This window comes from Cebus imitator, unplaced genomic scaffold (genome assembly GCF_001604975.1).
Source record: "Cebus imitator isolate Cc_AM_T3 unplaced genomic scaffold, Cebus_imitator-1.0 Scaffold150, whole genome shotgun sequence".
Classification (NCBI taxonomy): Eukaryota; Metazoa; Chordata; class Mammalia; order Primates; family Cebidae; genus Cebus; species Cebus imitator.
Window position 1 is genome coordinate 1,983,715 of NW_016107465.1, and position 13,875 is coordinate 1,997,589.

Genomic DNA, 13,875 nt, shown 5'->3' on the forward strand with positions numbered 1-13,875 from the left:
ATTAGTCAATTTTTCTAAATCATCTCTTTGATTTGTATGATACTTAGATGCAGTCTTTCACTCTGAGATTAGTTTTAAACATCTCTCGTATTTCTTATAGTACCTTTGCATTTAAATATTTGATTGATTTGAAATTGATTCTGATCTATGACATGAGAAATGGCTTCAGCTTTATTTTTTCCAGTTGGTTGTTGTTCCAACCAACATGTTCTAAAACATTTATGAAGCAATTTGTTTTTCCTCTACTGGTTTCGAATAATACCATTATCATATACTCTATTCTTATATGTTTTGGGGCAATTTCTTGACTTTCTATGCTATTTCATTGGTATATCCGTAGACATTTGGTACTAGTATATGTTTTAATTATTAGCATAATACTTTTTAATATCTAAAGGGCTGATTTCCTGTCACTGCGGGATGCATTTTTAATGCAACAATATAATTTGTTTCCATTTACATTTATGTAATAACTTATATAATTTATATTCATATGATCACATTTTTTTTCCTCCTGTTGCTTTCCCCATGTGTAGTAACAGAAAGCTGGTAAATTCCAAAATAATGAGATACAAGTTCAGCTGAGATTATGAGGGCAGGCTTCCCATAATTGTCAATTAATGTGTTTTGGATCCTATGAGGGACGATATTTTCAGACGAAGGTTCTTAAGCAGCAAAGGCACAATGTTTACTTGGTGGTCCAAGAGAAGAGAGCACTGTGGGTAGAGGGAGAGAATGTCCCTGAAACCATGTAGCATATGTATGTTTAAATTAACGAAGGATAAACTGACGATTTGAAAGGGCCTATAGCTTTTATGCTCTGGATTAACTGTAGTTCCTTAATGCATTGGAAATAGAACTTTCAAAAGTTAAGCCAGTGAGGCAAGACACACAATAATTCCCTTCTCCTGGGCTGACCATAGTTTTATGAAAATGAATGTTAAAGTGTCTTTTCTTTGCATGAGGCTTCTTGGCAAGAAATAAAGTCTGTATAATGCATTACCTCTGGCCTTTTCCTTAAAGAGCTCAAGGATAGACATATGGATAATAGCTTAAAAATATAAATATGGTCTTTCCAGTCATAGAAACCTTCCGATCCAAGAGGTGCTTTTCCCACTTTCCAAAAAATACAGGGCTATATATTCATACCCGTAAGGCACCAAGGCAAAATACATGGTATTTGACGCTAAAAAAAAAACCCCACTGAACTTTTCTTGAGTATTGCAGCCCTGTGATCAGACAGAGTGACTTGTAGTCAAACCTAGCTGCCAAGTTGCTGTGTCACCTTCTAGCCACCAAGTCCTGTAACTAAGCATTTTGTTTGGTAAAATTATAGAAGGGATACTGTTGGATAAGATATTTTGTTCTATTTTAGTACCTATAGTTCATCTAGGAAAACGGCTGTCATTTGGTTTTCTCACATACTTATTTCATTTGTCTATTTGAATGTGTGCACAGGGAGAAGTGAATATTTATAGAGTCTTTCTAAGGAACAGCTATTCACTCCTACCCCAGGATAGACTGTCCTGATGTCTAGGAGTCTCTTTATTGAGTCCACACTGGGGAAGACGTGATACTTTCTGGTTTATGCACACATACAGGTTTGCAGTGTGGAATTTATGAATGCTTCGTTAGGAAAGGCCACTGCCAATAGAGGATTCGTTTTGAAAAGAGTTGTCTAAGCAGTATTCTTTTATCAAACATGCAAATATGAACTAGTTAACTTTATTGGGATAAGACTTATAGACAGTAATATAGTCTGAGTAATACAATGATAGGGCCTGTGTCAGATGTCATTTATGGATATAATGTTATTTTTATGAAGTGGAGAATTGTGGAATACTTGTTACATTTCCTTAATAAAGCGTAAGTCCTTCAAAAGTTCTTTGAAGTAATTCTTAACTCTTACTCATCTTTATAACACAGTACCTAGAACTTAATATTTGTTGAATGAATAAATGAGGGAATGAACCTCATTCCTTAGATTTTTTTTGAAATGAAGAGGATAAAATATTTCCTGGAAATAAAAAATGTACATGCATGCCCATCCTTGCTGCTCTACTTTGATTAAGAAGGATGCCTTAGGATCTATTCTCCAGTAATCTTTTAATTGAGTAGGTGAAAGAGGTTTTAAAATCTTTACTGGCTGGATATGGAATTCCAGCAGTGGACCACAAAGTTCCCTTCCTCCCCACTCATTTTTTGATTCCTTTGTAGAGAGAAGGGATAAATGGTGGAACAAAACATTTCAGAGCATTATAACTAAGTTAGCTATCAAAGGAGTATTTAGAAACAAAATGAAAATGTCACCAACACTGATTCTGCATGCGAGACATCCCACTAAAACTGGAACATGCGTATTTTTGTGTTGCCATAAGGATAATCTGTTTTAAAGAAAGTGTTCCCATACATACCCTTACCAATAGGTTATAAATTCTGCATTAGACTTAAGGTTTCTGGTTACTTTGTGTAAACAAACTTATAACCAAATGTTAAGACTTTTCTCAAATCTAGCATTTTGAATTTTAGAGCTGTTAGGGAGCCTATGGCTCAGGAAATTGAGTATCTTCTCCAGTTTTGTGCCAGGGATAGGATAGGCCTTTGGTTTTTCCAAGTCTCCAAACAGTGCTTTTCTACCACACTGTGTTGTAGCAAACCATTTTAAAAAATTTGCGATCCTGGAGCATTTTGATCCCAGAATGTTTTAAAAAATTGTTGCATACTCTAAGTCAGGAATTATAAACTGTGGCATGCGGAACAAAACCCAGCCTTGTTTTGTATATAAAGTTTTATTGGAACGTAGTCACACCCATTCATTTATGTATCATCTATGGTGCTGTAATGGCAGAATGAGTGATTGCATCAGAGATCATGTGACCTGCAAAGCCTAAAATGTTTAGCATTTGAACCTCTATATAAAAAGTTGGCTAGCCCTTACTATAAAGTAAAGATGAAAAATTACCCTAAAAATTAACATTACTAATTTGTAGTGAATTGGAAGTAAAATAGGATTTTTGAGAAAGCTAAAAGGTTAGCTTATTGTTGAGAGATATAAATAATCTATATATAAAAAACTAAAACATCTACTTACGTTAAACAAATAAAAAACCCCTGGGTTTCTAAGGAATCTCTGAGCACTTAGAGATTTTAGTTGCCACAGTGAAACCTGTGACTTAAATAGCGTTGACTTAAGATGGGAAATGCCTCAGACTGTCATTTATGTTGTGCTAACCCTGATGGAACGTGGATACTCACCAAATATCCTTCTTGGCAGGTGGAATGGATCCAACAGCAAGTGGTTAAAAAGCGGACAAAGAGGGATTATGACTTCAGTCGTGCCCAGTCTACCTATTTCAATGATCCCAAGTGGCCAAGCATGTGGTATATGGTAAGCCTGCTAAGGAAGCCTGGCACAGGGCCACGTCTTCCAGTTTTGTGTTGTATGCAGAGAATCTGTTGGACTTGGGAAGACACAGAAATACTGACCAGAGATGATTTCCTATTTCAATACCCACCATTTGAGATTGGTTAATGGCCTATGATGCTGTCTGGATTTTCTTTTTAATTTAGCTTGTTTGTTATAATAAGGAGAAAAAGAAGGGAAGTTCAATTCACAGAAATTCTGTTTGAGAGCTTACTTTGTGCAGTAGCTTTCTAAGTTTGGGCCAGAGGATAGAAAAACATGCAAAGGCACACACACCCACAGACCTATCGATAATAATGTTCACCTCTGATACACACTTACTCTACTTTGAAATCAGTCTGGCTAATACATACTGGTTCTTGAATATCAATGAAATGACTCTGCTGGTAAGTAACAGACGCCAGACTTAGGTCGTTGTAGTGTGTGTCCTCTCACTTTAGGTAAAACTTTGTAAAAGTAGACCAGGAAAACAAATAGTTGGAAAGTATTCAATTTGGTAGTTCATGGTTCAAGCAAAAGCTTTTTCAGTGAAGGAAACTTACTTAACATGTTGGGAAGAGTAATCCACCAGTTCACTTGGCATGACCTCCCTTGAAAACATACATCACTAATCTCTTAGGGATTTTAGGTTCATGATCACTGAGAAATGAATTTGAATATGTTACTTACTCTTAGTCATGAAATCCACATGTCACTGATTTGCTCTATAATGTGCAAATTACCCTTTATTCTTCCTTGAAAGTTTTTATTGCTAATCTTTGCCAGCATATTATCTACGATACTACCTTAATTTTTGTATTCCTGTTCCTGCTTCTTTACAAAATGTCTCTAAACTGTAGGAAGAACACGAATCCGTAGCATTCCCATAACTGCCTTATGCTTTCCTGGCTCCCTGCCTCCCATGCCTTCCGCCTGTAGTACGTTCCCTGCCCTTCCTCACCTCCTAGGGTCAGGATCGCCTGTCCTCAGGGCCCACACCTGAGGCTGACTGCTCTGGAAGGCCTTCCCTGTGTTCCTAGCTTTTGTCATTTTCCCTCCTCTGGTCTCCTGGACCCTCTCCCTGCTGCTCATGGTATCCATCATGGCACTTTATATGTACTGTAGTTATTAATATTGTTTTTTAATCTTCCCCATTGGACTTGGGGGTGTCACTTGAGGGCAAGCTTTGCATCTTGATTCCTTTTTACATCTCCCCAGAAACCTAACCCACCACCTTGTAACTCTAGGAATTTGTGCTTATTTTGAGATGGGCGAATGTGGCTGGTATTTCTCTTAATTTTCCTTTTCTTGGTCTTACCCAGAAATGAAAGGTTATGAAATATTTCAGACCCCCAAACAGAATTTTACACAGAAATCCTTCTCATGTTTAAGGGGAAAAAAGGGAGGAGTCATAAAGCTAAGTTCAAGAGAAGGTGGGAATCTAATCCCCTGAGGGAACAGTAAGACTCATGGCAGCTTATTAGCCCCAAGACCTGCAGAGAGTGAACCCCAAAGGAAGGCAATGGAGTGAACACTGGCTAGAGCTAAGGAGCTTTGTCTGCACTGACAAAATGATAAGGATGTAATGGGATTAAGAGATAGGAGGAAGCAAATCTGCCTCTACACCCCTGTTAATACCACCAGGATGAGAGAGATCCTCTTTGCTTGTTCTCGTAGGAAAGAGCCAAATTGCTGTCTATGCATGATCCACTGGACAGTGGCATGATGTGGCAGCTTTCCCCGATCCTCTCATCACCCCAGCAGGGCAGGCTGGACTCTAGCAGGAGCCGTGGCCAAGGCTTTAGCCACTTGGCTCGCCTGGCAGCTGAAGGTTTCAGTGCCTGCATAGTGAGACCTTGTCATTCTGAAGAACTGCTCTTATTTCATGTCTTTCTGACATGAGGAAAGACTAAGAGAAGAGCTTTTGATTGGCCATTTAACATGATGGGCATTTTTCAACACATACTTGATAATATTACAAGTAGGTAACATTTATTGAACATTCACTATGTGCCAGGCAATGTGCTAAGTACTTTATTAATAGTTTTCCTTTTTTTTTTTCTGGGACAGAGCCTCACTCTATCAGTCTGGAGTACAATAATGAGATCTCGGCTCACTGCAGCCTTGACCTCCTGGGCTCAAGCAGTCCTTGCATTTCTGCCTCCCAAATAGCTGGGACTATAGGTGCGTACCACCATGCTTGGTTAATTTTTGTAGTTTTTGTAGAAAAGGTGTTCACCATGTTGCCCAGGCTGCTCTTGACCTCCTGGGCTCAAGTGATCCTCCCACCTCAGACTCCTAAGCAGCTAGGACCACAGGTGCATGCCACCATGCTTGGCTAATTTTTAAACTTTTTGTAGAGGTAAGTTCTCACTGTATTGCTTAGGCTGGTCTTGAACTCTTGGGCTCAAACAATCCTCCCACCTTGGCCTCCCAAAGTGTTGGGATTACATATGTGAGCCACTGTGCCTGACCATGAGTGTTTTTCTGGTGCAGTGGAACAAATGCATGTGTTAAAATCGGCCCTAGTATTAAAGTGAGAAATCTGTGAGGCTTGCGAAATTTAGTTAACTTGTCCAAGATCACCAAGCCTAAAAGTGGTGGAGATGCTAATACGGGCAGGTTGATGCAGAGTCCATGGGATCAGTACAACATGCTATCTCCACCTGTGTGCTATTTAGGAGTGCTGTGAGGAAGCCTGTTATCTATCCAGAGAGAAATGACTGAAATACATGGCAGAATGGGGGTCCCCTGCAGGTTGAACAAAGTATCTTCACAGATTCCTATTAAATGATTACTTTCTCTTAATAAAAAGAGTGGGAAACAGATTCCATACCTTATGCTTCTCTGTTGGGACAGAACGAGGGCAGGACCTCAGATCTGCAAACTGGATGCCCAACCCCATTGCTTCACTTAGTATCTCCGTGATTGAATCAGTCAAACTCTCCTCAACTGAAATATAAAAGTATCTAGCTCTTAGGTATGAGTGGTGTTTTGCTGCATAAAAAAACACTACACAACTTAGTTTTTAAAACAATTATCTCCCAGCCTGGGCAACATGAGGAAACGCCATCTGTATCAAAAATACAAAAAAAATTAGCCAACATGGTGGCATGCTCCTGCGGTCCCAGCTACTTGGGAGGCCGAGGTAGGAAGATGGCTTGAGCCTGGGAGGCAGAGGTTGTAGTGAGCCATGATTGTGCCACTGTGCTCCAGCCTGTGTGACAGAATGAGACCCCGTCTCAAATGAAACAAACAATTATAGATTCTGAGGGTCAGGAATTCAGAAAGGGCCCAGGAATAATGGATTTCCTCTGTTCTGGGATGTCTGGGGCTTCAGCTGGAAGACCCAAAGGCTTGGTGAGAGCAGGAAGCTAGACTTCAAGGTGGCCCAGTCACAAGGCTCTGTATGTGGGCCTCGCCACAGGGTTGTGTGAGTATCCACTTGACCTGGTGCTGGCTTTCCAGGCAGGTGATCCAAGAGGTCATATTGGAAGTAAGTGGTGATGACATCTAACCTCAGAAGTTACAGACCTTTATATCTGTTATGACATCTAACCTCAGAAATCACAGACTCTTGTATCTGTGGTTTTCTGTTGGCCACATGAGTCAATGTTGATTCAGTGTAATAGAGAATCCATAAGGCTGGCGTACTAGCTGGTAAGGAGCGTTGGGAGCCGTCTTGGAGGCTGGCTACCACAATTACATGAAATTTTTACTTAGAAGCCTTTAGTACAGTGCCTGACACCGGAAAACCCCAGTCAGTCGTAATTGTTATTATTCTCTGACTTCTTAATTGTAATACATGGTAGTTCTTTTTTACCTTTTGTTTAAATGAGTCAAAGAAGGGTGAGAGCCCATATCCAATGGGCATTCTTTGGAGTATTGTTTGGCAACACATCACTGACACAGCCAAGGTAGGGTGCTGGTTTCCTTCTTCCTTTTCTAAGCCCTGGAGCTGCTGCAGTGTCTCTAACGTCCATAGGGTCCTGCCTCCAGCTTGTTAGCCTGGGCCCATTTCTATCATTCAGTATTTATCACAGGAGAATGGAGATCAAAAAATGTCATGAAGTGTGCCTGAGTGTCTCTTTTAATTAATTTAAAAGTTTTTCCCATGTGGCTACTCCCTTTGGAAACCAGTATGTGAAATCATTATGTCTAGCCTTGAGGCTTGGGCAATATATTCAGGGAAAAGTGCATTTACGAGAGTTTGTTATGGAGATGATAGCTGTATAATTACTGTTCTGTCCTGACGTACTGTGCTGAGATTTCTAGGAGTTATAGGATTAATCCTAGAAATACAGCTCACTTCTTGTTGCATTGACAAACTTCTGCATCTATTTGTTAGACATGGTGTTAGGCACTGACAGTTTAGAAAAACATGATTTGTGCCTCCTAAGATTAATGAAGCAGGCAAGGAATATATAAGCATCAAAGAAAACTTGCTGGGCAAGCGACTCCCTGCTAAAAGTTTCTCTGGGATCATGTGCATACATCTAGCATCTACTCCCCAGACACTGAGCTGTAATTTTTGCTTGCAGATTTGCATCTTCCATTAGAATCTCCTGCAGAGCTGTTAAACAAATCCAAGCTTGGGCCCCACTTTAGGTTTTGGTGTGGAGGGGGGCTCAGGCAGTGGGATTTCATCAGAACTCCCCAGGTGATTGTAACGTGTAGTATGGGGCAAATGCTCAATAAATTCTGATTGAATACATGGATGAGCAAACTGTAATAAAAGCAAACCTGTGTCATTTCCATAGTAGAGAATGCTTGGTGTGTGTCAAGCATTTTACCAAACTTTGATGCGTATTATCTTATCACCAGTGTTCCAGTGAGTTAATAACCCCAGTTATTATCTTCATTTTATAGATGAGGAAATGAAAGCATAAGTTAAGTAACTTGCCCAAAGTCACACCATTTACCAGGGACCCACCCTGGTGTTCAAACGAAGTCACTTATTTGTAACAATTCTACATCATGGTTCTTAAAGGAACAGGCCTTAAAATCACCTGGAGGTCTTCTTAAAACCAGATTTTTGCTTACCCTCCTACCCCTGGCACAGAATCTGGGAATTTGTATTTCTAGCAAGTTTTCAATTGTTGTTGATGCTAAGTTCTCAAAACCCCCTTGAGACGCCACTGCTCTACTGCATTTAAACTCAAGGTTATGTGAGCACAGCCTCCCGATTATCAGAAAGGGAAAGAAAGGCTTTTAAACTTATGAAGCATTTTAAAGCACACTTGGTCAATTTAACTTTTTCTTAATCTTATACCTTTCTCCTCCTGACACAATTTTCTATTTGGAAAGCTGGCAGCTTTAATATGAGAAGGTATTTTCACTTTGCCTTCACTGATTGAAAATACCCTTGGCTTATGTATTCTTTCAAGCTGCTCCAGAGACAAAGGATATCTGATAGGAAAGGTCATGAGGATTTGGGCACATCTTTGGGAACTCAGTGTAATAGAATTGGTTTTAAAGTACCCACCTGATACAATGAGCCATTTTTTCACAACTAAAGAAAATTCAGTTTGACTCTAGAGACACCAAGGTGAAGTGAGATTCTTCCCCAAGAATCTGGGACTACCAATTGAGAATGTTCAGGGAGTTAAATTATTATTTTTTTTTTGAGCCAGAGTCTTGCTCTGTCACCTAGACTGGAGTGCAGTGGCACAATCTAGGCTCATTGCAATCTCCGCCTCCCAGTTGGCTCACTGCGATCTCTGCCTCCGACGTTCAAGCAATTCCCTGCCTCAGCTTCCCGAGTAGCTGAGATTACAGGTGCCCACCACCGCACCTGGCTATTTTTTTTTTTTTTGTATTTTTAGTAGAGACAGGGGGTCTCAGCATCTTGATCAGGCTGGTCTTGAGCTCCTGACCTTGTGATCCACCTCTTCGGCCTTCCAAAGTGCCGGGATTATAGGCGTGAGTCACCATGCCCTGCCGGAGTTAAATATTTTTAAAATTACAAAATATTTAAGATGTTCAAGGTAGCCTAGGCAACATAGCAAGATCCTCTCTCTAAAAATAAAAAATAAAAGTAAAATAATAAAAAAAATTAGCTAGGCATGGTGGCAGGTACCTGTAGTTCCTGCTATTTGAGAGGCTGAGGCAGGAGGATCACTTGAGTCCACAAGGTCGAGGCTGCAGTGAGCTGTGATTGCACCATCATACTCTCACCTGGGAGACAGAGCAAGGCCCCATCTCTAAAAACATAAATAAATAAATATTGAAATGCCTGTCCACCGACCCCCAAGCTAAGGAATGGAGCATCACCTATATAATTGAAGTCCCTTGTGATCTGTATTTTAGGAGCATCTCTTCATCCTCTACAGAGTCATCACTTGGGCTAAATTTGAAATAATATTGTGGGGGTTCTCCCTTGTTGGTGGGAGGCTTCTCTTTGTAGGAGGGCTTATTCAATTTATAATAGATGTATGTTTTTTGAAATCAACATAAAACACACATTCATACACGGAATTCAACAGTTGGACTATTGCCTAGTCCCAAGATGACAACTTAGAAATGAGACTTGACTGAAAATGTGAGTTTAATAGAAAAGATCTTTTATTCCTTTAGTTATGTCAATATTTCATTGCTTAAGGAAATCGATATCGCGTTGTGTGGTATTTCAGGTTTAACTGTTGGCCAATAATGATTTTGGAGAAGCCCATAGTAAATAGCTTTAAGCGCGCGCACACAATTTTTTTCTGCCTCACAGAAGGACTCCGAGTGTTTCTAATGGATTCTCAGACTCTAGTAATTCATATGACTGGTACTCTTGACTCATCGTCCTAGTTAGCACAGTAGAACTTTTTTGTGATGAATATTGGGTGACCTATTTAATATGCATTAAAGGCAGACTGTAACAAATGTATTCATTTTTGATGCACTACCTCAGATTTCATGTCATGAACACTCTCTGGGTGGTTTTTCCGAGGAGGAAACTAATTCATATTTGTTGATCAGCAGAGTGAAAATTAGCTGAGTTTGGTTATGCATGTGGGGCATATCTGCCAAAAACTATGAACTAGCTAGGATGATAATTGCAAAAAATGATTTTAAAGCCCCATGGTTTTTTTCTCAGCCAACTGGATGGTGTTCAGTACTCCAAGAGTTTGAGACATCACTGTCTGCGGTTGGCACACATTTTTCTAATGATTTATACTGTCATTTGACTCATAAAATCTGATGGAGTTTGTGGCATTAGTGTCCTGGCAGCTTGGAAATCGTCCTTTTAAGACACCCCATTTAGCTGTTTTAATTGAAAATGCAGCATGGTAGAAATCTGCAACCATGTGGCACATTCTGATGCAAGCCGGGGACCTCCTGAGAAAGGACAGATGCCAGCTAGGCAGTAAATAAGGAAGTGGTAGGAACTAGTGGGAGTTGAGATGTGGTTTTGCTGTCCTGGTACTAGCTCTGTCTCTAGAAAGGTTATTTTACCTCTCTCAAGCTTAGGTCATTTGAAAAACTGAGGAATCTGGACTAGATACTTTCTTAAGATCATTTCTGCTTGAACATCTAGTTCCACATGGTGAGTTGTACTGAATATTGAGCCTAGAGTGATCACATACCGTCAATGGGTCCATGTCTTGATCTCATGCCCTATGAGATGTATACGGTGCTTTCATTGACATTACTAATTCAAACTCAGTGTGTACCTTCTTTTGGAGATCCCAAGACCACCTGCAAATTTGGCAGGTCACTAGGAGGACTTACATGACTCATCATGTAGTCATACTCATGGCTATGATTTATTTCCTGAAAAGGATACAAAGCACAATCAGCAGAAAGAAAAGGGGCAAAGTCTGGAGGAAACCAGGATCAGGCTTCCAAGAGGCTTACTTCAGTAGATCACACAGAAAGCATTCAGCTTCTCTAGCCCTGAATTGTTACCACACATGTGAAATGTTGTCTACCAAGAAAGCACACTAGAGGCTCAGTGCCCAGGGATGTTATTGGGAGATGGTCTCATAGGCATCCTTGCCTACCATATACCAAAATTCCGCATTCACAGAAGAAAAGCAGGTGTTCACAATAAGCCATATCGTTTGTATAAACAGTTTAGGTTCAGTGAGCAATTTTAATCAGGCAATGGAGGGAACTCTCCCGAAACCCAAATTCCCAGATGCCAACCAGTCCAACCTTGCACACAGGACTTTCAAAGGGCACCAGTCTCAGGCCTGCTATGTTAACTGCTCTGCATTTTTCGAAACCAAATTCATGATCTTACCCCCACATATTTACCAGCTTCCACTGTTCCTGCTCTTAGTGAGTAGATAGAAACCTGGATGTCATCCTTGACTCTACCCTTAAAGCCAATCCACCACAAAGTCAAAGCTATTTTTTACCTCTTGACTCAGTTGCCATCTTTCCCCCCTACCTCCGATGACCTTTTAGTCTAAGCCATCATTCTCTCTCAACTAGACTACTACAACAGCTAGTTATCCAACTCCCATTTTCTTTCTTTCTTTCTTTCTTTCTTTTTTTTTTTGAGATGGAGTCTCACTCTGTCGCCCAGGCTGGAGTGCAGTGGCGCAATCTCGGCTCACAGCAACCTGTGCCTCCCGGGTTCAAATGATTTTCCTGCTTCAGCCTCCCAAGTAGCTAGGTCTACAGGCATGTGCCACCACACCTGGCTAATATTTCACATTTTTAGTAGAGACGAGGTTTCACCGTGTTAGCCAGAATGGCCTCTATCTCCTGACCTTGTGATCTGCCTGCCTTGGCCTCCGAAAGTGCTGGGATTACAGGCATGAGCCACCGCGCCTGGCCTCACCTCCCAGTTTCTACTTTTGAACTCTTCTAGTTTGTCTTCATATACTAGCCAGAGTGATTATTAAAACCCCAAACCAACCAACCAAAGAAAACACCTCCCCATTTAGTCACTTCCCTTTGCTTAACACTTCTGGAAAGACTTCCCCCTATTTTAAGAATAAAAACCCAAATCTGTACCATTGCCTTTAAGGCCTCAGATGATTTGTTCTCTGCTCACCTCTCCAAACATCTTGCAGTACTTCCTACTTCACTTTCTGCTCTCAGCCCATAAGCCTTGTTTTTCTTCACAGAACATACCAAATTCCTTCCCTTCACAGATCCTTTACACATGCTCTCTCTTTGCCTCGATGCTTGTTCCATGCCCCTCTGCTGGGTTAATTCCAATGCTTCCTTGAGATCGCCGTAATCTTTTTTTTTTTTTTTTTTTTTTTTTTGGAGACGGAGTTTCACTCACGTTACCCAGGCTGGAGTGCAATGGCGCGATCTCGGCTCACCGCAACCTCCGCCTCCTGGGTTCAGGCAATTCTCCTGCCTCAGCCTCCCGAGTAGCTGGGATTACAGGCACGCACCACAATGCCCAGCTAATTTTTTTGTATTTTTAGTAGAGACGGGGTTTCACCATGTTGACCAGGATGGTCTCGATCTCTTGACCTCGTGATCCACCCGCCTCAGCCTCCCAAAGTGCTGGGATTACAGGCTTGAGCCACCGCGCCCGGCTGCCGTAATCTTAAGTAGCCAGGTCGCCCACTGAATTTGCTGTATCACCATGCACATCCCTTTTTGTGCATTTAAGGCAATTATAATTTCCCATCTCTCTGTTTGATCATGTGATAAACTACCCTTCTCATTAAATACATTACATGGAGGAAGAAACCATAAAAATCATCATGGAATCCTTAATCCCTCACATAGTTCCTGATATATAATAGGCCTCTATAAATGTGTTGAATAAATGAATGGATTAATAAAGCATGAATAAGTAAAACATTATTTGTGCTGATGTTTATACTGTACTACATTTCTAGTTTACATTAACTTCAATAAATGCTAGTAAAAGAAGAAATGGGTGTTTTATGATTTTTTTGGGTATGTTTTAGAAGAAGTTATGTGTTGGTGATTTTATCTGGGAGTTATTTCTCTGATATCTTGAATTGGCAGTTGTGTTCCTGAGGTATTCTTGTAATTTGGTCCTCATATCTATTGCAACTGTCCTGCTTGGCCTCTAGTCACAGGGGACTGTTTCTTTAACTTAGGTCTGTGGGCTAGATGGAGGTCCTATCTGTTAATAGCTGCAAATGTTGATAATACTTTTAACGGGATACACACACACACACACACACACACACACACACACACACACGCCTCTTTGATCTTGTTCTCTTCCCAATGATGATGACTTCACTAGGAAGAAAAAGTCAGTAATATTTCATATTTCTTCATTTGTTTTCTATCTGTTATTTCTTTCATTATGGGTAGTAATCATAATTTTCTGTGGTAGTTTGTGAAAACCTCTTTCTACTATGGCATTTTGAAAATTTACCATTTTCTTGATGAGTTAGACCTGTAAGACTTTCAAATACTGGCCCAAGGCTGTTTAGGGAGCCAAACATGTGAATGGCTGAGCTGGAGTAATAGCACCTCCTTTTAAAAAACAAAACTTTGTGTTCATTAAATCAGCAACACAAAATAAAAAT

At 40.4% G+C, this 13,875-nt stretch overlaps 1 protein-coding gene across 4 annotated transcripts in view; it reads left to right on the forward strand.

Moving 5' to 3' along the window:
- PCSK5 (proprotein convertase subtilisin/kexin type 5) overlaps window positions 1–13,875 on the forward strand; it is a 461,778-nt gene that overhangs the window by 91,442 nt on the left and 356,461 nt on the right. For all 4 annotated transcript variants that reach the window (XM_037743744.1, XM_017543248.2, XM_037743743.1 and 1 more), the window contains exon 3: window positions 3,275–3,388. In XM_037743744.1, coding sequence (XP_037599672.1) covers window positions 3,275–3,388 — 114 coding nt within the window. The remainder of the gene's footprint in view (window positions 1–3,274; window positions 3,389–13,875) is intronic.